Source organism: Dermochelys coriacea, chromosome 23 (assembly GCF_009764565.3).
Source record: "Dermochelys coriacea isolate rDerCor1 chromosome 23, rDerCor1.pri.v4, whole genome shotgun sequence".
NCBI classification, from domain to species: Eukaryota; Metazoa; Chordata; order Testudines; family Dermochelyidae; genus Dermochelys; species Dermochelys coriacea.
The window spans coordinates 5306269-5329262 of NC_050090.1; the positions used below are offsets into that span (position 1 = coordinate 5306269).

General features: G+C 60.9%; 2 protein-coding genes across 8 annotated transcripts in view; one reads left to right on the plus strand and one right to left on the minus strand.

Annotated features, from left to right (window-relative positions):
• Positions 1-9407, plus strand: part of DMPK (DM1 protein kinase) — a 37652-nt gene extending 28245 nt beyond the window's left edge. For 2 of the 7 annotated variants that reach the window (XM_038381663.2, XM_038381664.2), the window contains exons 10-15: positions 165-270; positions 4090-4232; positions 4491-4588; positions 5577-5641; positions 6004-6080; positions 7638-9407. In XM_038381663.2, the coding sequence (XP_038237591.1) occupies positions 165-270; positions 4090-4232; positions 4491-4588; positions 5577-5641; positions 6004-6080; positions 7638-8226 (1078 nt within the window). In that variant the 3' untranslated portion in view covers positions 8227-9407. Of the gene's footprint in view, positions 1-164; positions 271-4089; positions 4233-4490; positions 4589-5576; positions 5642-5999; positions 6081-7637 lie in introns of all 7 variants that reach the window. The other 5 variants (XM_038381666.2, XM_038381667.2, XM_043501137.1 and 2 more) reach the window with 5 other exon arrangements.
• Positions 9408-11405: 1998 nt separating this feature from the next.
• DMWD (DM1 locus, WD repeat containing) lies at positions 11406-22037 on the minus strand. Its single transcript, XM_043501139.1, has 4 exons — positions 21906-22037; positions 18790-18972; positions 16627-17895; positions 11406-13175 (listed from the first exon to the last, which is right to left on the minus strand). The coding sequence occupies exons 3-4, from the start codon at positions 17791-17793 to the stop codon at positions 13128-13130; spliced, it is 1215 nt and encodes a 404-aa protein (XP_043357074.1). The 5' UTR covers positions 17794-17895; positions 18790-18972; positions 21906-22037; the 3' UTR covers positions 11406-13127.
• Positions 22038-22994: the final 957 nt, after the last annotated feature.

Consider the following 22994-nt stretch of genomic DNA (forward strand, 5'->3'; position numbering starts at 1 on the left):
GGGTTGGGGGCTGGGGCCGGCTGTGGGGGGCACAGTGGGATTGGGGGCTGGGGCCAGCCCTGAGGCGGTGCAGTGGGGGCTGGGGCCAGCTGTAGGGGGCACAGTGGGGTTGGGGGTTGGCCCTGGGGCTCCAGGCGGGGCCGTGAGATTCTCCCTCCTATCAGACAGAATGAGCCGGGGGACAGGGGCCGGGAAATCGCCATGGAGCTGGAGTGTGACCAGGGCCGCCCCCCGCAGGAGCAGCCCCCCAACCTGCCTCCCGGAGACCTGGTAAGTGGCTGCACTTGGGGGGCGCAATCGACTTCCTGCTGTGGGGTCCCAACCCACAGCCCCCTCCTAGCCCAGCCCTGGGCTCCCCCCAGCTCTGCTAGTCCCCCCCAGCGGCAGATTCAGAATTAGTGGGGCCCTGTGCTCAGCTTCATTTTTGGGGCCAGCCAAGAAAAAAAACAATATCCGCCCCCCTTTTTCATTCTTTTTTCCTTCATCCTCCTCCTATAAGTAATAACAAGTAAATGAAAGTAAAGTTGACAGTTTTTCTAGTCTAATTTATTTTTCCACAGACCACTTGAAAATCACTGGGGGTCTCAGCGAACCACTTAATGATCTTTCCAAATATTGTTTGTACCGTTAGCTAACTAGTGTAAAGCGCTTTGGATAAGAGCCCTTAAGAAAACATTGGGATGCAGGGTCTGGCCAGCAGTTAGGGTGCAGGAGGGCTCAGGGCTGGGGGTGCAGGGTCTGGGAGGCAGTTAGGGTGCGGGAGCAGGCTGGGGGTTGGGGTGCAGGGTCTGACTAGGAGTTAGGGTGTGGGGGGGGCCTCAGGGCTGGGGCAGGAGGTTGGCGTGTGGAGCGCTTACCTGGGGCAGCTCCCATTGGGTGTGAGGGGTGCAGGTGGGGTGGGGGGGTTGCAGGAGTCAGGGAGGGCAGAGGGCTGGGGGGATGACGGGATGCACCGGTGCTGGAGTCAGGGCTGGGGGTCATGGGGTGCTCCCGGCCCCCCGCCTTGAGAGCAGGCTGGGCTGGGGCCCTTTTGGCAACCCGGTGCAGTTGTGTGGGAAGGAGCAGAAAAGAGCATGGGGCTGCGCAGAGTCTTTCTTTGCCCTGGTTTGCTGTAAGCGTGCACAGTGAGAGATTGCTAGTCACAGGGCAGTGGGCGGGCTTATGCAAATTAGGAGCGTAGAGGGAAACCAGCCAGAGGAAGGCAGCTAGAAAAGGAGTACTTGTGGCACCTTAGAGACTAACAAATTTATTAGAGCATAAGCTTTCGTGAGCTACAGCTCACTTCATCGGATGCATTTGGTGGAAAAAACAGAGGAGAGATTTATATACACACACACAGAGAACATGAAACAATGGGTTTATCATACACACTGTAAGGAGAGTGATCACTTAAGATAAGCCATCACCAACAGCAGGGGGGGGAAGGAGGAAAACCTTTCATGGTGACAAGCAGGTAGGCTAATTCCAGCAGTTAACAAGAATATCAGAGGAACCGTGGGGGGTGGGGTGGGGGGGGAGAAATACCATGGGGAAATAGTTTTACTTTGTGTAATGACTCATCCATTCCCAGTCTCTATTCAAGCCTAAGTTAATTGTATCCAGTTTGCAAATTAATTCCAATTCAGCAGTCTCTCCTTGGAGTCTGTTTTTGAAGCTTTTTTGTTGAAGTATAGCCACTCTTAGGTCTGTGATCGAGTGACCAGAGAGATTGAAGTGTTCTCCGACTGGTATTTGAATGTTATAATTCTTGACGTCTGATTTGTGTCCATTCATTCTTTTACGTAGAGACTGTCCAGTTTGGCCAATGTACATGGCAGAGGGGCATTGCTGGCACATGATGGCATATATCACATTGGTAGATGCACAGGTGAACGAGCCTCTGATAGTGTGGCTGATGTGATTAGGCCCTATGATGGTATCCCCTGAATAGATATGTGGACAGAGTTGGCAACGGGCTTTGTTGCAAGGATAGGTTCCTGGGTTAGTGGTTCTGTTGTGTGGTGTGTGGTTGCTGGTGAGTATTTGCTTCAGATTGGGGGGCTGTCTGTAAGCAAGGACTGGTCTATCTCCCAAGATCTGAGAGAGCGATGGCTCGTCCTTCAGGATAGGTTGTAGATCCTTGATGATGCGTTGGAGAGGTTTTAGTTGGGGGCTGAAGGTGATGGCTAGTGGCGTTCTGTTGTTTTCTTTGTTGGGCCTGTCCTGTAGTAGGTGACTTCTGGGTACTCTTCTGGCTCTGTCAATCTGTTTCTTCACTTCAGCAGGTGGGTATTGTAGTTGTAGGAATGCATGATAGAGATCTTGTAGGTGTTTGTCTCTGTCTGAGGGGTTGGAGCAAATGCGGTTATATCGTAGCGCTTGGCTGTAGACAATGGATCGAGTGGTATGATCTGGATGAAAGCTAGAGGCATGTAGGTAGGAATAGCGGTCAGTAGGTTTCCGATATAGGGTGGTGTTTATGTGACCATCGCTTATTAGCACCGTAGTGTCCAGGAAGTGGATCTCTTGTGTGGACTGGTCCAGGCTGAGGTTGATGGTGGGATGGAAATTGTTGAAATCATGGTGGAATTCCTCAAGAGCTTCTTTTCCATGGGTCCAGATGATGAAGATGTCATCAATGTAGCGCAAGTAGAGTAGGGGCATTAGGGGAAGGCAGCTGCAAGACTTGTCTGTCTTTGAACAGAATTGTGTGTTCAGGGCTCTCGCTTTGAATCCTGCCACTGGAGTCATGTCGGGGAAGTGACCTCACGTAGAGTTACCTAGCGATGGTGTTTGTTGGTCACGGTGAGGTAGAGAGCATGGGGCGCAGGGCTGGGCGCGCGGCATGGTGTCTCAGCATTGTTTCTCTGCGTTAAAATCAATCATTGTTTCTGTCTTATCAGTCCAAATGCATCCGATGAAGTGAGCTGTAGCTCACGAAAGCTTATGCTCTAATAAATTTGTTAGTCTCTAAGGTGCCACAAGTCCTCCTTTTCTTTTTGCGAATACAGACTAACACGGCTGCTACGCTGCAACCTGTCGTATCAGTGTAATCGTGGTTCAGGAGCGTGCCTTAAATTGGGTTTTGAAACGGGCTGGGCTAGGAGCTTGCTCTGCCCACCTTATACATCAACCTGGTATTGCGGTGGCACCAGGAATGGTGCAACTCTGTCTGGGGAAGATTTTTCTGGTCAGAAAAATAGCGAGAGTTTTGCTGGGCTGATGGTTCTTTAAAGCGGCTTTAGTTGAAAAATCTGAAATCTCTGCTTTGGTTACAATTTCTTGGGACCATTTTGTGAGTCTGTAGGTGTGAGATTCTTTGTCTTCCTAGAGCAGTGGGTCTCAAACTTTTGTACTGGTAACTCCTTTCACACAGCAATGCTCTCGTGTGTCACCCCCCCATATAAATTTTACAGTATGTTTAACACTATTATAAATGCTGGAAGAAAAGCAGGGTTTGGGGTGCAGGCTGACAGCTCGTGACCCTCCCATGTAATAACCTTGTGACCCCCTGAGGGGTCCCAACCCCCAGTTTGAGAACCCCTGTGCTAGAGGATTGTTTAAGAAGCTGGGATCCTTTCTGCTGTCAGTCTTTTCAACAGTATGAGGGACGAATGCTTTCCAGACTGTAGGTCTGTTGGGGAGATGGTTGGTTTTTGGGGGGGGGGGGGATTGGTAATATTTGAGGCCACACATGTATCAACAACTACATGAGTTACATAGACTTCTCCCCCATGCAGTCTACGTTCCATGTGTCTTGATTTGTAAGATCAAGACAAGGTCCCAGTCCTGTTCCCCCCGCCCCCCGGCCCAAAACCTACCATAATGTAAATGCTAAATAATAATCCTTAACTTCTCAGTGTTGCCACGCCCCGAAATCACGAGATTGGCTTAAAAATCATGAGGACTCGTTTTTAAAAAATGTTATGGGAAGTGTGGGGGGAGGGCAAGGACCCCTGGGGGGAACCAGGGGCATGGGCAGTGAGGGGGGACCCCAGTGGAGAGCTGGGGGCATGGGCTCCCCTCAGCCCGGTGGGTGCCCCTCACTCCCGACCCGCAGCCCCCTGCTAGCCAGCCTCGCCCCCCTCACGGCCGCCCTCTCCCGGCCAGGCCTGCAAGGCGCCCGACGGGCAGAAGCTGGATCTCGCCGCCTTCCTGGAGCTGCAGGCAGCCTTCGAGTCGGAGCTGCACACGCGAGAGGGGCTGCGCCAGGAGCTCAGCATGGTCAAGGTGGCCAACCAGACCTTTGCCAGGTGAGGGGCGGGGACCCCAGGGGGAGCTGGGGGCATGGGCAGTGGGGGGCAGGGACCCCAGGGGAGAGCTGGGGGCATGGGCAGGGCGGTCAGAGGCCTGAAGCTGCCTGGGGGGTGGGTTTCCAATGCTGCCTCCCCTGAGGAGTGGCAGTGCCCCCTGCCAGCTAGAGGTGCCCTTGTGAAGGGGCCTGTATGGGTGGGGTGGGAATTTGCTGGTTCTGGGACTCGGCTCCCCTGACGTGTCCCCGACCCCCCCAGCCGCCTGCAGGAGGCCGAGAGCCGCAACCTGGAACTGGAAGCTCAGATCAAGCGATTGGAGGCACAAATCGAGGGGATGAAACCACCCGGGGAGGAAGGCAAGTGCCCCCCCCGCCGTCCCCTGCCCCCTCCGGGCCCTGCCTCGGGCCTCCTACCCCCCTTGCCCCCACTGACTTGCCCCCTGCCTCCCTGCCCTGCCTCCTACCCCCCTGCCCTGCCCCCTCCGGGCCCTGCCCCAGGCCTGTCCCCTTGGACCCTTTTCCCCCCTCCCCCCCGGGCCTCTCCCTCTCCACCCCTGTGTCACGCCCTTTGCTCTGCACCCCGTCCCCTTCACTCCCCCTCTCCACCCTCCGCTTTCTCCTCCCCCAGCCCCCCCCTCACTTTCCCCTCGATTCCCCTCCCCTGCCCCAGCCCTGTGCCGGGGAAATCGGCCTGTGGCAGGCCCCCTGTGCCCACCTCATGTGGCTGTTAAACAGCTGCCATGTCCCTCCCCAGAGGCAGCTGCATCTCCGTGCCGGCTGGGGGTCCCCCTGTAAGCAGCCCGACCTCCAGGGGGGCTGGGGGTTTTGAGGCTGACGGAAGGGACCAGAGATGGGCAGGACCGTAATTAATTGGGCGGGACGGGGGGCAGGGACCATTCCAGGCTGGTGACGTCCGGCTGTCCCGGCGCTAGCCTGGGCTTTGCCTCCTGCAGTAGCGGGTGTGAGCCGGGAATCAACCCGAGAGCCCTGGGCACAGCCCCGCGAGGGGCAGGATACACGCGCCCAGCCCCTGTGCCTGGCCAAACCGACCCGTTGGGGAGCTGATGTGCTGCCCCCTGGTGCCCGCGCGGGTGGGGGCATCGGTTCACCTAGGGCTGAGCCTGCCTGTGAGATAGGGGTCTGTGCATGGCTGAGGCGGGCGCTCTGGTGCCCACAAAGCTCGGCAAGGGCCGTGGCTCTGCATGGCTGGGTGGTGGGAGCCCATCTGCCCCACAGGTGGAGGGGGTCACCGCTGCATGGCTGGGTGGTGGGGGCCCGTCGGCGGTGAATCCTGCATGGCTGGCCTCGGGCCGCGCACGGTCCCACCTCTCTCTTTTCCTTGCAGCTGCTGTGGGGCGGCCCCCCGGCTGCGCTGCCCCCTGGCCGTGCCGCACGGAGCACCCTGCTGATGTAAGCCTGGCCTGGGGCCACCGTCTGGAGTGGGGCTTGCCTGCGGCTCAGCACCGGGGCTGGTCACCAGGCTACGTCCCAACTGTGACACTCAGGGCCCCACACCCAGGGGTTGGGGGTTGGAGCATGGGTCACGGCTGTGGGCAGCTCGGGGAGCCTGGATGTGCAGGGGGCATGGCTGGGGAGCCAAAGGGCGGGGGCTCTGCCCGCTTGTGCCAGGGCTGGGGTGAAGAGCAGGGCCTGGTCCCCTTCCCCCTGCCGGGGCAGGTCTGGGAGGAGGTTTGGCCTGGGTCCAGCCCCAGTGCTGCCCCCCCCGGCCAACTCCGCTGATCGGGGCATCTCTGCTTTCTCTTTCCAGCAAGGCGGCACCATGGCAGCGCGACTCTGTGAATACCCGCTTGTGGTACCTCTGTACCGCCACTTGCTGCTCTTTTCTAGGGTACGTCGGCCCCTGCTGCTCACCTGCCTGGCTCCTTACCCGTCCTGCCCCCCGCTCGGCTTCTCATCCGCCCTGCCCCCCGCCTGGCTCCTCACCCCTCCTGCCCCCCGCTCGGCTTCTCACCCGCCCTGCCCCCCGCCTGGCTCCTCACCCCTCCTGCCCCCCGCTCGGCTTCTCACCCACCCTGCCCCCCGCCTGGCTTCTCACCCACCCGACTCCTCACCCGCCCTGCCCCCACCTGGCTCCTCACCCACCTTGCACCCCGCTCGGCTTCTCACCCACCCTTGCCCCCCGCCTGGCTCCTCACCTGCCCTGCCCCCCGCTCGGCTTCTCACCCGCCCGACTCCTCGCCCGCCCTGCCCTGTGCCCAGCTGTCTGTGTCCCCTGCCCAGTTCTGTGCCCAGATATTTGCCCCATGCCTGGCTCTGTGCCCATCTCTGTCCCTGCTGCCCAGCTCTGTGCCTGGCTCTGTGCCCACTGCCCAGCTCTGTGCCTGGCTCTGTGCCCACCCTGCCCAGTTCCACCTTTGGGGCTCAGGCTGGGGTTTGTTTTCAAGCCAACTTGTGCTGGTGGCAGCTACAATCTGACCTCCGCTTGCCCCCCAGGTCCCCACCTGCTTAACCTTTTGCTTAAGGTGCTTTCCTGCCCCCCCCCATCCAACTAACCCCGTGTGTCACCCCACTGGGCCTGCCAGCGCCCCTTTCTGGGCAGCACCGAGATGGCCCTTGCGTTAGGGTTGGTCCTGTCCCCGCCCCCGTCCCTCTCGCCACCTCTCCTCCCTGCCCCCAGACATCTGTGGAGACACACAGCTGGGGGGAGACAAAGAGCCCCCCCCACTCCTCAGCCCAGGGCTGGAGAGTCCCCACGAAGGGACAGAACTGGGATGGGGGATGGGACACATGCGTCCTGGAGGCTGCAGCTGGAGGGAGGGTGGGGGAGAAACTGAGACTGGCCCCCCGCCCCGAGAGAGGTGCCCGATGTCACATGGGGCGGGGGGAGGTCAGTCCTTGCCCAGCAGGAGGGTCATGGCTCCTGGTCTGCCAGCATCTACAACTGCACCCCCCTCGTCCCAGCCGGGGCAGGGGAAAGACCTGCCCCTGCCCAAGACTATGGGGTTCAGCAAACAGCTGGCCACCAGCTCCCTCTGCAGCCAGCCTCAGAATTGGGGGCTTCTCCCCCATCAGCTCCAGTCCCCCCTACCCTAGTGTGACCCTCCCGCCTGGGACCCCCAGGCCTCCTGCCAGGCATCCGCTGACAGCCCTGCTCGGCCTCTGTGGGGCAGGTGTTTATAGTGAACATGTCACTTTGTGGGGGGCGAGTGAGGGCCCATCTATGGTGCACCAGCTTCCATCTGGCTCCATGGTGAGGGGGGCAGGGAATGGGACATGGGGCCTTTTCCCTCTGGCTCTGATCTGGACCCATGGCAGGGACCAGCTGGCTCAGGAGAGTGGGGAATGGGAAAAATGAGCTGGGGGGGTCAGCTGCTGAGCAGCCCCTAGCCCTTGAGCCCCCTCTGCCCGTGGGGGTGCCCTTGCTGATGGTGCATTTTCCTCACAGGTACTTAGGCCCTGCATCACCAAGGCGGGATACCTGCTCCTTTGTACCGGCGGCTTTGGGCTGGCGGTGCCTGGCCAGGACCCGGGCGAGCCGTCCTGAGCGAGGCTGGGCGCTCGCCCCGCTGCCCCCGCCTGCCATCCCTGTCTCCGCCTGGCCAGCACTGCGAGGGTGCCCGTCAGCCCTCCTCCCCAGGAGGCCTCACACCCCGGGCCCAGCCAGGACCAGAGCTGGGGACGCCTGGGTGACAGCACACCAAGCCCGCGGGCCCCTTCCCACCCGGAGCCAGACTGTGTGGCTCGGGCCCCTCCCGCCGTCAGGGGACCATCTCTCCAGTCCCCTCCTGGGCCTGCCCTGGCCCTGGGCTGCTGGCTGGGTGCATCTGTTCCTGCCCGCCAGTCCTCTGGCCTCCCCCTCATGGACCCCTGCCAGCTCCCTCTGCTTGGGGCAGGCTGCGTCTGCCCTGCCCAGCCCCAGCGCCACTCCTTCCCACGTAGCCACCCCATGGCCCCGTTTCGCAGCTGGGGAAACTGAGGCAGAGCGAGAGGAAGAGTGTCACGTAAGGACACACAGTGAGTCAGGGCAGAACTGACAATTGAACCCAGGAGTCCTGGCTCCCAGCTCCTGCTTCTTTATACTACTACACCCCACTCCCCTCCCAGAGCTGAGGATAGAACCCAGGACTCCTGGCTCCCAGCCCCCTGCTGCTGTAACCACTACACCGCACTCCCCTCCCAGAGCTGGGGATAGAACCCAGGATCCTGGCTCCCAGCCCCCCCCCCCGTAACCACTACACCCCACTCCCTTCCCAGAGCTAGGGATAGAACCCAGGAGTCCTGGCTCCCAGCACCCCCACCCCAACCACTAGCCCCCAGGTCGTTCTAAGAGGCATGTCACTTTGGAAGTGGGCCCCAGTCCCTTTGGGGGGTGAAGTGATAGTCACACCAGGAGGTGGTGTCAGGCTGGGCAGCTCTCTACACCTGCCCCCAGGAGCCTGGTGTTACCTAACACCCCCTGCCCTGGCACCCTGCCTTTCCAAAGGCCCCGCTCCCAGCTCCCTTTGCCCCGGTGATCCTGGGTCCTTGGCACGGGCCTTGTCCCCACCCGCCCCACTCCATGGGGAAAGGGGCCCAGCGGAGGGGCTGGCTGGGACCTGCAGAGATGCAGCCAAGGGAGCCCACAGATGCCCTTCCCTGCCCGAAGGGAGCCGCAAGGTGGCGACAGCTGGCGGGGGGCCTGCTGCCCAGGGTGCCCTGCTCCCTCCACAGCACCAGCCCCGGGCGTCATTCAGCAGGGCTCCGGGCAGCACCAGGGACCCCCAGCGGGTGCCAGCCCCAGGCACTGGGGTGGCACCGCTGTTAAACGCTGAATTTATGCTGCTAAAATCACCCATCACCTGCTGTTCCACCTTCCGCCATGGGCGGGCCCCAGTGACTCCCCCCGCAACACCCCCAGCTAGTAATTTATTTCTAGTGTTGGCATCTCCCCTTCCCTGTTGACCCACCCCCAGCCCACCAGCTCCCCCACCTAACCACCCATCTCCATTGCACACCTGGGGCGGAGGCTCTTAGAGGGTGAAGCCCCTTTGCCCGGGGTGGGGGAGGAATCCTGCAGTTTTGCACTTTGACCCTGTTAATTTATAGCCACCTGCTGCCCCCCCATGTATTTATTGGCCCTCGGCGCCAGCCGGGCCCGGGGGTCGGAGGCAGAACAAGGGACCCGGCTTGGAGGCTTTGTCTGAACTGTGGAGAGGAAATAAAAAAGCTGAATTAGCTCCGGGGGCGGGGAGCCCGGTGCCAGCCTCGTATGTGAGCGGGGCGGGGGGGATCAGCACCGCCCGCCACAGCACCAACAGGGAGAGCTGATCCTGGGGCGCCCCCACATGGTGGATGTGGCGAGAGGCTGGGGATCTGGGCCCCACATGGCCCCCGCCGGCCAGTCACTGTGGGGGCTCGGCGACCGGATCTTTGGCTGGTGCTGGGGCGCCCACTCTTGGCTGAGCGCGATGCTACTGCTCTAGCCCCTGGGGCCCCAACACCACTGGGGCCAAGCTCTGCCCCGTGCTGCGGGGTTTACGCTCAAAGGGGCTGAACCCAGCCCAGGCCATTGAGCCGAGCAGGCTGACCAAGCAAGTGACCCTTAGTGGGGACGATGGGGGCTTTACCCCAGGCCAAATGCGGCCTGGTGGAGGTTGGGCCAGGGTGCAGGGAACAGGCCAGCAAGGGGCACTCACCGCCGCCCCCCCTACACACACAGAGCAAGGCAGAGGGCTGAGAGGTGGGGCGGGCAACAGGCCTCAGTGCCAGGCCCATGGGCAGCGGGCACCAGCCAGGAGCTGAGTGACAGAGGAATGGCCCAATTGCACACACTGAGCCCTCCCCGACACCCAGCCACCCCAATATGCTCCACCCTTGATACTCAACTCATGCACCTGCAATTGCCACTCACCCACCAGGCACCCCCTCATCTCCCCCTGCAGCACACAGCCACCCCCCATGCACAGGCTCTGGTCACGCTGCCTGGCCCAGGCTACTGAGACCACAGTCAGGCTCCATGGTGAGGGAGGGGGTGGGGAGAGCCCAGGGGTGCCCTGCAGGTGCAGCTGCCGCATCGAGCCCCAGCAAACAGCCACTGCCAGGCCCCCCCAGCAGCCATTGCAGTGCAGCCTAGCCAGGACGGACCACGCTGCCAGCCCCACGCAGGGCTACATGAGCAGGGAGACCTGAGCAGGGTGGTGATGCTGGGGAAGAACTGGGCTAGCAGGGGGCTGCGGGTCAGGAGTGAGGGGCACCGGTTGTGCTGGGCTGGCAGGGGGCACCAAGTTGGGAGGGGCACTGGCAGCACTGGGGGGGCTCAGGACACATGCTGCCCCTGTACTAAGCCGTTTCACCCTGAGGTTTGGCTGAACTCCAGCTCCGCTCACGGCCCCCATGGCTTTGAACACGCACAGACTATCACTGCCCATCCTGGCCCGGCAGGTCATGTTGTTTTGTGACTGTTACAGCACCTGCCGTCTTCCACCCCAGAGGTGGCTGCATCTCAGTGGCTGGGGCAGAGATTCCTAGGCATTGTCCTACCACTTGAAAAAAAACCCATAGATACATTTTGTGATTCCAAAGCCCAGCGGAGACCCTGGGACTCAGAGGCAGGTTCGATTCCTACCCCCACCCCACATCCCTGCTCAGCTCCCCCAGTCGCCCTGGCCAGGTTGCAGCCAGCAGAGGGGTGAAGCCAGTTAAGTTCAGCTGGTGCTAAGCCCGCTGTGGCCCCCCTCAGACTACTTCACACCTGGGGACGATGGCTGTTCGTGCCAGTGCTGGCTGCCCGCCCTGCTAGAAATGGCGCCAAGCTTGTCCCCCGAGCCTGACCCCCCTCACTCCATAGCAACTGGAGCTAACCCAGTGCAATGGGCTGGCCAGTCCCTGCCCCCTGCTCAGTCGGAGCTCTGGGGTTGGGATGTTCTCATGCTGGGCAGTGCCCGGAGCGACAGGGCCCCGATCTCGGTCACAATGTGTCTGGGCAGAGCCAGGTACACAGGGGCCCTGATCCTGGTTGGCACCCGGCTTATAAAGACACAAAGTGAATTATTTTAAATAGCGAGGTGGTCAGATGGCATCAGCCTTCCCCACCTTGGTACCAAGAGAGGAGCTGGGGCCACGCATGCTATGGCTGGCAGGCGCAACCCTGTCTTTGCCCCACACTGGCGTCACCCCATGGGCAGCGCAGAGGCCAACTGGAGGCGCAGACAGAGTGGAGGCAGGGGGGCAGGGGTGTGAAAATCGTTTCTTTAGTATAAATAAGAACTTGCAGATTCGCAGCTCCATAACTTAGACATTCAGCCACAAGGGGAACAGATGGCAGAGGGGGTACCCAGTCCCTGGGGGCCCCGCCCCCCACGCAGGGATGGACGAGGGGCGTGGGCTGCTGGGGGGCATCCAGTGGACAGGCGCCCTAGGGCCAGCAGTAGTAGGGCGACACAGTGCCTGCACACAGCCCCAGAGGGCTGCCTGCAGTGGAGTGGGCTAGAGGGCACAGGCAACATAGGGGCAGGGGACACCAAGGCTAATACTGTTCTTTGTGCAGACCGGGCTCTCCCAGTGCCCACGCTGGGTGTACAGCAAGGCTGGGCCTCCCCCATCCCAACAGGCAAGGGAACGAGCAGGGGCAAGCATAAGTCAAGCCACAGGGATGCACGTTGTGTTTTGGTCAGCTCCCAGGGGTTGCCTGCTCCAGTGGTGGAGAGTTCCCCGGGCTCGGCCCAGCGAAAGGTGCATCTCCTGCCAGCCTTCCCCCAGCGTGGGAGGCAGTGGCAGTCGCTCAGGCAGCTGGGGCCAAGTGTCATCCAGCGTCCCCTCCCCGTGATTCTACGTGAGCCCAGGGTGGCTGTTCCCGGGGAGAGGGGCTCAGCGAAGCACAGAGGCAGCTGTGTCCAACCCCAGCTAGAGCTGGCGGCCCAAGCTTTAGAGTCAAGAGGGGTAGTCGCCGTTGCCAGCTGCAGGAAGAAGGGGCCGTTAGCCAGGCAACACCATGAGCACCCACAGCTCCAGGGAGGCCGGGGAGAGCCAAGGTGCATGGCAGTGCCCTTGCCCTTGGGGGGGGGTGGGGACTGACGAGGCCAGCTCCCAGCTCTGCCCAGGCACAGAGCAGAGGGCCAGAGGGGGTACAAAGCAGGATACTGGCACAGCAACCCGGGAGTTTCCCCCAGCTCTTTGGGGGTCGCTCTCACAGAGGGGAGGGGGAGGCATTTGCCAACCTGCTGCCCTCTGGGCACCTTTCCACTCAGCCCTGCCATCTCTGGGGCCGCGGATCAGTAGTAACAGCGGGCACACAGGCCCTGCGGGGCAAGGAAAGAGACAGACAGGCAGCTGTCCCCCCCCCCCCAGCTCGAACATGACAGCGAGTGCTGGCTCAGGACGAAGCCCAGCCTGCCTGCAAGGAATCTGGGACAGCAGCAGGTGGTGCCAGGGACGCTGGCGGTAGCTTGTGCCCATGTGGGGGCAGGATGCCAGATCTCCGGCTGCCTCCAGGACTGTGTATGCTCCAGGGTGGTCGTCTCTTGGCAGAGGAAGTGCAGGTAGTGCCGACCTGTAGGGGTGCTTCTGGCCACTCCAGTGTGTTCTGGGGAAACTGAGGCAGCAGAAAGCCCCCCCCCCGACCCCGAGCCTTGGGCAGCTCACAGCTCCAGCACTCCAGACTGTTGTGCAAAGTGAGGGCTCTGGGGAGACCGGCTCTGCTCCCATCACTCCAGGGCTGAAGTTCCACGAAGCTTTAAACAGGGGCCATTAATACGTTAAGGGAGGGGGTGGCCCAGGCCAGTGGAAGGACCTGTGCTCTGTAGATGGGTATCTATATATTAAACCTCTGTTAGCGGCTCACCACCATGAGAAGTGTCTGCCCACGCAGAATCAATTAGTGTTAAATAACGAGGGCCCGGAGTCTGGGCAGTGCCAGGCGGCCAAGCTGGCACCGAGTGGGGGGCAGGCGCTTCCCAGGTTATACCACAGTGCCACTGGGCGAGCTGCCATTCTGAGAGGGGAGATTCTGAAAGGGAAGGGGGAAATGGTTAGAACCGGGCGGGACGACGACACCACACAACAGACAGGGACGAGAGGTTGCAACGGGGCAAACCGGGCCCCACAAGTAAGAGGACTTTGCACCTCCCCAGTCCCAGGACCCCAGGACGATGCCCCGTCGCCAGGGCCTGAAACGCAGGCACCGACCAGGGCCCAGCCCGGCAAAGGGATCGAGGTACCAAACTCCACCTGGACCAACAGAAACTAGGCACCAAACCATGCTGGAGGATGTGGGCCCCACCTCTTTGGTTCCCTTTGCAGCAGCCGGAGCCACAAGGGGCCAGTCCCTGCACCCGATTCCTGGCCTACAAGAGCAGATGTCTGCCAGCCCAGCCCAGCCCTGCTCCCGTTCAGCCCACCCTCCAACCTGGGGGCAGTGGCCAGGTGCAGAGCTTTGCCTGGGTACTACGTTTTTTCCAGCTGTGAGCTCTTTGGGACAGGGAGTGTTTCTACCTGCACCCAACACAACCCCCCCTGCACACCTCTCCCAATCTCTGTCTGGTTCTGCACAGCACCTGGCACATGCCCTCCCCCCCAAACACAACAAACCATCTCAAAGTGCTTTATGAAGGAGATCATTGTCATTAGCCCCACTGCACAAGTGGGGAAACTGAGGCACAGGGAGGGGAAGTATCTTGCCCAAGGGCACCCAGCAACAAAGCCCAGAGCCCCCATCCAGGGGCGTATCCACTGAAGGCGGTGGGGGCTGTGCAGGCAGCAGCGCGGCGCTGACGCAGGGGGCAGAACCTCCGTTGCTGGAGACAAGTGAGACCAAGAGAGCCCCCTGCTCCCCTCGCCGAGCCCCGGAGCAGCTATCAGGGCTGGGGATGGGGATCAAATCCCATTACTTGCCTTTGTTCGTGAGCCCACCTGGAGTCCCAGCACAGCTGGGGACCGGCTGGCTGGGGGGGGGCGGGGGGCACTATGAGGTGCGAGGCTGGATGGAAACTGCCTTCCAGAGGCTAAGCTCTTCTGCTGAACAAGCCCCCACTCCGGTCCCAGACACCACAAAGCCACTGGAATCACCTCTACCAGGGAGGCAGTGGACACGCCAGCTGCTGGGACATCGGAGTGAAATCAGGGCAGGGCTCACCATCCCCTCCCCCGCCCCCCATCCTGTTAATGGGGCTCGGCCCCCAGGCTGCCCTGCGCACCCAAAGCTTTCTAGCCGCAGGCTCCTATTGGCCCAAGATCTGGGGAGAAGCCAACGATCCCGCAGCACAGAGGGGCCAGGCGGCTCCAGAGAGAAGCAGCTGCAGCCCATGGGATTCCGAGCACTAACGAGAGTCCACACGACCCCCCCCCCCGCCTGCCTGATTCAGAGCCGGCAACCGTCTCCTGGACACAGCGTGCCCAGCTCCGACGGGGGTCCCAAGGCTCAGGCTGGGGGACGACAAGGAGCGAGTTAAGAACTTCAAGAAGGGCAGCTGAGAGGCCAGGTGCCCCTGGGATCACGCAGCCCTGATGCCCTCACTGACAGCAGGCAGAGCCGGGGCGCACAGGTGGGTCCTGCTGGGTTTTAAGTGCATCACTCACTGGTCCTGTTTCCCGGCAAAGTCAGTGACTTGGTGACAGGCCAGCAGCCTGGCCTGTTAACGCTTTGCTTGCAGGCTACAACCACCATGGAGATGGGTGAAAAGGGGCAGCCCCTCCCTCACTTGTGACAGGACCCGGCCCCGACTGGGCCAGAGGGGAACACGCTGCACTAGGGTCAACATGCAGCAGGGCCTCACTTCCACATGACTTGAGCTAGTGGGGCTCATGCCCAGCACTGCGGATGTTGCGGCTCCAGCGGTGATTTGGGCCCGCCAGGAGGTCGGGAGAGCCTGAGTCTCTGCCGGAGCTGCAAGCTCCCCAGGGCGCGAGTGTCAGCCCGGGCTGGGAGGCTCGTTGCCAGCTGCAGTCCAGACGTACCCTAAGGCACGCCCCCATTGGTCTCTGCTTCTCTGCCACGCACGGGACCAGGCTGGTTCTGGACTAACTGCGTCTCGGGGTTGCTCCTGAAATTGGCTGCAGGGGGCAGCGAGGATGGTTTGTTTCAGGCCCGACAGCCTGAGAAGCAAGAGAAGGCAAATTGCACGGATCGTCTCAGAGCAAGCAGCACAAAGTGTGTGTGGTGGGGGGGAGCATCCCGATGGGAGTTGGAAGATGCGTCAGCGTGAGCAGCTGGGCTTTCTTGCCACAGAACCACTGGGGGCGGCTGTGTCGGCGAGGGGGGGGCACTGTAGGTATCCCCAATTTCACACCTCTGTGCTCCCAGGCAGCAGTTAAAGGGTGGGGGGGGATGGTGGAAGACACGCCACCCCAACTGCGGAGACAGGGAAGGGCAAAGTTAACCCCAAGTGCTCGGAAACCTGTCCCCACAAATCACGAGATTAGCTTCAACCTCCTGAGATTTTTTAAAAACAACAAGGCAGGGGGTTCATTAGCCTCCTGGTGTCTGAGCCTTTTGGGGTCCCCTGCTGGAGTAACTTTTGAAAGAGGATCTCAAAGCAGATGGCACCCAGCAATTGCTGGACACCTCCTGCAATGCTTCTGAGGCAGGGCCGCGCTGCCACTCCGGAACAGAGTCAATCCGGAGGCAGATGAAGTGATGTGCCCCCAGGGTTGAAAACCAAACCAGCGAGTCAGCGGCAGAGACAGGAATCACCTGGGCCAGCAGCATCCCTAGAGCAAAGGCTGACACTTGTTATCAGCTGATTTTTCTAAGAGCTCTAAAATCCACTTGCTCACTCAGACTGTCTGGAAGATTGCTGGGCCCCGTTCAGGATCCCCCGATGAAGGCCCGGGGGAGCAGCATCCGGAGTGGTCTGTGCAGCGTAGGCAAGTCCAACCCCGGCATAGCTGGTAGTCTTAAGCCAGCCCTATTCCCCTAGTGAGGACACGCTCAGACAGCTTCCTACTGTCCCATGTGCAGTGTCCCCACATCACTGCGTACCGTTGGGAAGGGCAGAGTGGAGCGATGGCCCTCTCGCACAGAGCAGAGTTAGAGCTGGGGGGCCGAACTGGCCCGTTTGCAGAGGTTTACGTCGAGGCACTTGACCTTCTGCAGCAGTCAGCCTCACTCTGGGTTAAAAAGTTTTGGGGCAGTGAATAGAAGCTACAGCCTGTTCCAATAGTCAGTCCCCACTCCCCTCCCAGAACCAGGAATAGACGCCAGAAGTCCTGACACCCACTTTGCACTAGACCCTACTCCCTAATTTCTTAACTGCTGCCTCAAATGACCCCCACGAGTACAACAGCTTTTCCCACTTCCTTCCCCTCAGAGCACTGCCCCTGTGAGGTCACCCAGCCAGGAACCATTCCCCACAGGCTGCAGGGCTCCACGAGCGCCAGGGGGGAAGCAGAAGCCTTGGCCGCTCTGGGATCAGTACATGCAGGCCTCCCTGTTCCCAGGGCAGCCCTGCAGCTGTACTTACGGCTTTCCCAGGCCTGGCCCAGGTGCAGATGAGCCCCTCCTGGCAGGCGGTGATGATGCAGTCCTCCAGGAAGAGCAGCACCGTCAGCCTCTCGTGGGCGATCTTCTTGCAGACCAGGGGCTCCAGCAGGGGCACCTCGTGGATGCGGGGGCAGAGGGCCGTGCCCAAGACCTTGGCCGTGTCCAGCTTGCTCCGGGGCGCCCCGTTGATCTTGTCGTTGCTCTTGCTGATGTTGCCCAGGCTGTGATAGCGCTTGTGCTCCTTCTCGGCGTTCTTGTCCCGGCGCTCCTGCAGGGTAAGCGTGGCGAACTTGCCGATGCTGAAGGGCACAGCGCTGTCCGCCACGTGGCTCTTGGCGGCGCTGGTGACGGCCGGGTGGGGCAGGCTGTTGGAGCGCGAGAGTGAGCGGGGCAGGATGGACCCCCCACTGCTGACCCCCGGCTCCCCAGCCAGGTTGCTCCCGCCGCTCACTGAGGAGGGAATGCCAGAGCTGAAAGTGTTTGTGAGAGTCCGGGCCCGGGAGAGTGGGGGGTGGGGGTACAGCACATCCTCTGTCAGGTCCCACAAGCAGAACTGAGTGTCCTGGCCAGCCGAGCCGAAGCGGTAGGTCACCGAGGGGGAGCTCTTGGTGCTGTGCTTGGAGAGGCGGGACAGGGTGCTGCTAGTCCGCACCCGGCCAAAGCGGGCCGGCTCCTGGGGCTCCTCGTCGCTGCCGCTTAGCTCCGGCGGTTCCTCCTCCTCCTCCACGCTGCTGGTGTAGGGGTCGAAGGCCACCGCGTTGACCCAGGACTTGTGCCCGTGCCCCCTGGCAATGACCCGACCCTCGGCAAAGGACCAGACAGTCACTAAGTCATCTTCGCCGCCGGTGACGATGTAGCGCCCGTCAGGGCTCCAGCAGACGCACCGTAGCCCCCCGAAGTAGCTCTTCATCATGCCCTGCAGCAGCATGGAGTCAAAGTGGAAGACGCGGAGGCAGCCGTCCTGGCTAACGCAGGCCAGGTAGCGGCCGTCGGGTGAGAAGGCGAACTCGTTGAGGGCCCCCTCGCCCACTGCCCACTTCACCAGCGGGTTGCGGGCGCTTTTGCTCTTGCAGGCATAGACAGCGAAGCCCTCGCCCTGCTTGAGGAGGGTGTACTGGGGTGAGACGGAGCCGCACGGGTGCTCCATGTTGTACAGGTACAGGTGCCCGCTGGCGTGGGAGGCCAGGAAGAGGCTCTCTGTCTCCGGGATCCACTTCAGGTAGGTCACCTTCGTCTTGTCAATGAGCCGCTGGGGCAATGGGAAACAGAGAGCAGGTATCAGACTGAGGTGACCTTCCCTGGGGGAGCCCCCCAGGGCGGAGAGGGGAATTCAAGTCAGGGGCCTGTCCAGTCCTCGGCCGTTCCACTGGGGCTGGTTGGGACAGCAACTTGTGATGTGGCCTGCTGGGCCCTAGACTGAGAACTCCCCAACTCTTTGCATACAGACCAAGGGACAGATGGCAACTGGGTCCCAAACTGGGCTGGACCTGAACCAGAAACCTCCAGGTGGAAGGGCCTGTATCCCATTCCCAGCCCTCTGCTTCACCATTAACCCTTTCCCGTGCAAACTGCAGCCTTGTTTGAAAACCCCTACAGCTAAAAAAGAAACTTGCCAGCTACAGCAGGAAGCCTTTAGCAGGCCCCGGCTGCAGCAGGGGAGTGTTTTGCTAGCTAAGAGTCAGGCACAACCCGCACAGCAAAGTACATCACCCACACAAACAAAATCAGCTGTGAAGTCCCCCTCTGGTTGCGGCTGCTACCGGGGTTATTTTAGGTAACGGACAGAACGTTAACGACCTCAGAGGACGGTTTATAATGACAGGCTCCCCTTGAGCGCCCCGTGACCCCTAGAAACACACAAGGCTCAGTAACCAATCAGAGGGAAGAGAACTGCCTAACAGAGCCTCCCGCAAACTCTGGCCCAGCCCGACCCTGCTTAGTTTGTGAAATGTGAAGTCGTGCCAGGAGCATGGGAAATCTTGTACTGCTCTCTAGCGGCCAGTCTGGGGACCAGCACAGCCGGGCTCCGAACAGGAAGATGGCGAATTACAAGACCATCATGCGAGCATGGTTCCAGAGGCTGGATGAAATCCTGCCCAGGAAAAGGAGGGAGCAAAAGGCTCATTAGCAGCGGGGATCTCACCTCCTCATTGAACAACTTGCTGGTGTCCTTCTTGATGAGATCCAGGTACTGAACCTGGCCAGCAGAGAAGCCCACCAGCAGTGAGATGCTGTCAGTGGCGGCTGTGAACTGGTTGAAGTCGTGGCAGGTGGGCTGAGTGCCTTTGTAGATGCGCTTGTCGATGGGCTTGTTCAGATCAAGGGACTGGAATTCAACAACACCAGGAGGGGTGAGAAGCCGCTGGCTTTGAAAGAGGAAATGTCAGTTACATCCCCCCCCCGTAACCCTACACACTTTGCAGGATTGGATCTAGAGCAATGACTCTCAAGCAGGGGTTCAGGGCCACCTGGGGACTGCTAGCAGATTTTAGGGGATCCACCAAGCAGGGCCAGCATTAGACTCACTGGGGCCCAGGACAGAAAACTGAAGCCCTGGGCTCTGAGCCCCACCACCTGAAGCCTCAGCAACTTAGCTTTGCGGGGCCCTCTGCTTGCTACCCCTAATGCCGTCCCTGCCTTTTATATGCAGAAAAAGTTGTCATCGCCCAGGTGGGCCGTGGAGTTTTTATAGCATGGTGGGAGGGGGGAACCTCAGAAAAAAAGGTTGAGAACCCATGATCTAGAGAGCAACTGGGACTCTGAACTGTATAGGATCCAGCACGCTGCATGGAGACCACACTGCACGGTGCTGGCAGGAACAGGGGATATCACTGCTGCTCCTGTTCAGGGTAGGATCCCCAAGGGAAGCTACTGAACTCAATAACCGTTCAGGACAGCGAATCCCCTCCCTCCTGCAGCGCTCTACTGCCAAGGGTCTCAGAGTGTGGACAGACATTAGTTACTGAGGCCCTGCCCCGTCCTCTGGGGACAGTACCATCCTGCTGACTTTACAGATGGGGAAATTCAGGCAAAGAAAGGAAGCAATTTTTCTGTGTCAAGAAGTGACAGCCAGTAACAGAACCCAGAAATCCCAACTCTCAGCCCCTTCCTGCTCTAACCACAAGGCCCCTCTCCCCTCCCAGAGCTGGGGAATGGAACCCAGGAATCCAGATTCTCAGCTCCTTCCTGCTCTAAGCACTAGACCCCTCTTTCCTGCCCAAGCATGACCATTTTTGACATGACTGCAACAGGGATTACAACCAGCTTTGTCTGACTCTAACACACGTCCCCTCCTTTTCTTTTTGCGGATACAGACTAACACGGCTGTTACTCTGAAACTTATTTTAAGGCTTAAGCAGCCAACGGTTCACTGTAAGCAGCAATTGCTCTCACACCATTTCGATCTGCATCTCCATTTATTTGATCACATTGCAGTAAGGATTCAAACAGTTTCCTAACTGCTTACACAACCCCTAGAGGACCCCCAATTACATCTAACCCCCAGAAGGCTTCTCCACAACATCCCCCGCCACCCTCTTCAACCCACACAAGATGCCAAACAAGCTGTTTAAAGAAGGCTGAAACTTTCCCCTTTCAAGCGGCTCCGTTTTCCCTGCCCCTCCCCTGGGAGGGTCGAGAGAGAACTGGCACAACAAGGGCTCTGATGTGGAAGAGCGCCAGCCGTGTAAGTGCCAGTCTCCACACAAATGCATCCGATGAAGTGAGCTGTAGCTCACGAAAGCTTATGCTCTAATAAATTTGTTAGTCTCTAAGGTGCCACAAGTACTCCTTTTCTTTTTGCGAATACAGACTAACACGGCTGCTACTCTGAAACCAGTCTCCACACAGCCTCTCTTAGTTGCCCTAGTGACAGATCGAGAACCTTAGTGCTCCCAATTTCTGCTAAGATGCTAAATTCAGGTGTACAGTCATCTTATCCATCCGAAGCACCATGCTCACCCATGGTCCTGTGTGAGCAGCTGGAGTCCGCCCATTAACACACACTGCAAACACCCACAAGGATGCTGCATCATTAAATATACTTTGATTGGTCAGGCTCAGTAATTGATACCACAGTTTGGCCCCAACTGCCAAGATCTCTCTGGAAATGGGCCCAGTCCCCTCATATCTCCAACAAGCTTACGGTCAACTAAAAGCTCAGAGATCTAAAGTCAGCATCCTCCTCCCGGGGTTGCACATCCCAATTGCTGCTGCACAAATATTTGCACTGGAGTATATGTCAGAGAAGTGGCAGTAGAAAGACTCACTGCAGCAACATCTCTATTGCTAAATCTTGTGGAAATGGGGGACTGCAGAGCAGCGAAGCGGCACCCAGCACCAACACAGAATTCGGCAGGGGTTGATTGCGTAACTTGTTTGTGCAGCTGTTTCAAAGCAACAGCATACGGCAGATGCCCAAAGCGAACAGGACAGACGCCTGTCGCTGCCATGTTTGGCCTAAACAGCTCACTCTCTCCTAAACTCTTACAGCCTGCACGCCTCTCAGCGCGCGAGCACTGGGGCCTCCAAGCACCCCCTCAGTGGAGGCTCTTCCCTCTGTCTGGAATCCAACCGCACACGCTCCCCTGCTCTTCTGCAGGAGCTTAACCCCCTCCCCTTCCCCGGGGAAGGACCCCCACACACTCCCCAGCCCCCCTCAGGATTCCTGGTTCCATCCCTCTCCTCCTCCTCCTCAGGGGTTCTCTCCCCTCCAGCCTCAGGCTTCCCCTCTCTCTTCCTCTACAACCACCCAGATTCCCTCTTCGCTTTGGGGGGTCCCTGCAGCTCTTGCTTCTGGAAGGAACCTTCCCCCTTCCCTGGAGATTTGCTGATTCCAGCCCCCCCTGCCCTAAAAAACAACTCCTCCCACTCTCCCCATTACCAACTTGCTCGCCTCAGGCTTCCCAGATCCCCCCCAAGTTACCTGCACTCCATGACCTAATTGCTCCCCCAATCCTTGTACCAGCTTCCCGCTTCCCCCCCTCCCGGGCCCCCTGGCATCCGCTTACTCCCCTGCCCCTCCCACAGTTACCTCCCTCCCCTTGACCCCTTCTTCCACCCCTCAAGAGATCGCTTCCCAGCCCCCTCTGCTCGGGGCTCTCCCCTCACCCCTGGGACCCCCAGAGCCCCCTCACCCGGGTCCTGCCTTCCCCACCCACTTCCCCAGTCCCCTCCTTCGCCCAGGTCCCCCGGACCCCGCGCATGGGGGTGCTCCCGTCCTGCCCCCCCAGCCCCCGCTAATACCGCGCCCCCCCTCACCCGCCTGCTCCCGCGGCCGCCGGGGCCCGGCGCGCAGCCCGAGTAGAAGTAGAGCTCCCGGCCCAGGTTGCAGCAGAGGCGGCTGCGCTCGGCGGGCTCGCCCGGCTCGGCGGGCTCGGGGCCCTCGGGCAGCAGCAGCCGCACCAGCGAGAGCCGCACCGGGGGCAGCGCGGCGGGCGCGGCGGGGCCGGGCGGGGGCGCGGCCGGGGCCCGGCGGGGAGGGGCCCCCGGGGGCGGCGCGGCGGCGGGGCCCCCCCGGCTGCGGGGCTCGGGCCCCGGCGGCGCCAGGAGCCGGTAGGCGCCTTCGCGCGTCCGGAACTGGCTCTTCAGCTCGGGGAGCAGCGCGGGGGGCCCGTCGGGAGCCGCGGCCGCCGCCGCCATCTTCCCGCCGGAAGCCACCTCTGACCCCGCACCCGGAAGCGGGGCCGTAGCAACGCGGGCGGGGCCCGGAGCAACCACACACGGCCCCCGCCCTGACTGTCCATAGGCTCCGCCCCTACCTGGGCTCCGCCCCCACAGACCTTCCTCCAGGCCCCGCCCCTTAGCCGCCCCCAACCCGGCTCCGTCCCCTCCCTGACCCTTCATAAGCTCCGCCCCCACCGAGCTCCCTCTAGGCTCCGCCCCTCCCTAGGTTCCAACCCATAGCAAGCTCCCACCAGCCTCCCCCGCCCCCCATTGCCCTTCAGCCCCTCCCCCATCAGGCCCCCCCCACTGCTCCCTCCCCTTCCTCACCCCCCCACCCGCTGCCCCTCCCCCAGCACCCACTGCTCCCTCCCCTCTCAGCCCCTCCCCTTCCTCACCCCCCACCCACTGCCCCTCCCCCAGCACCCACTGCTCCCTCCCCCATCCCTCCCCTCTCAACTCCTCCCCTTCCTCACCCCCTGCCCTTCCCCCAGGCCCCACCCACTGCTCTCTCCCCCAGCTCCTCCCCTTCCTCACCCCCACCCACTGCCCCTCCCCCAGCACCCACTGCTCCCTCCCCCATCCCTCCCCCAGGCCCCACCCACTGCTTCCTCACCCCCACCCACTGCCCCTCCCCCAGCACCCACTGCTCCCTCCCCCATCCCCACCCCCCACCTACTGCCCCTC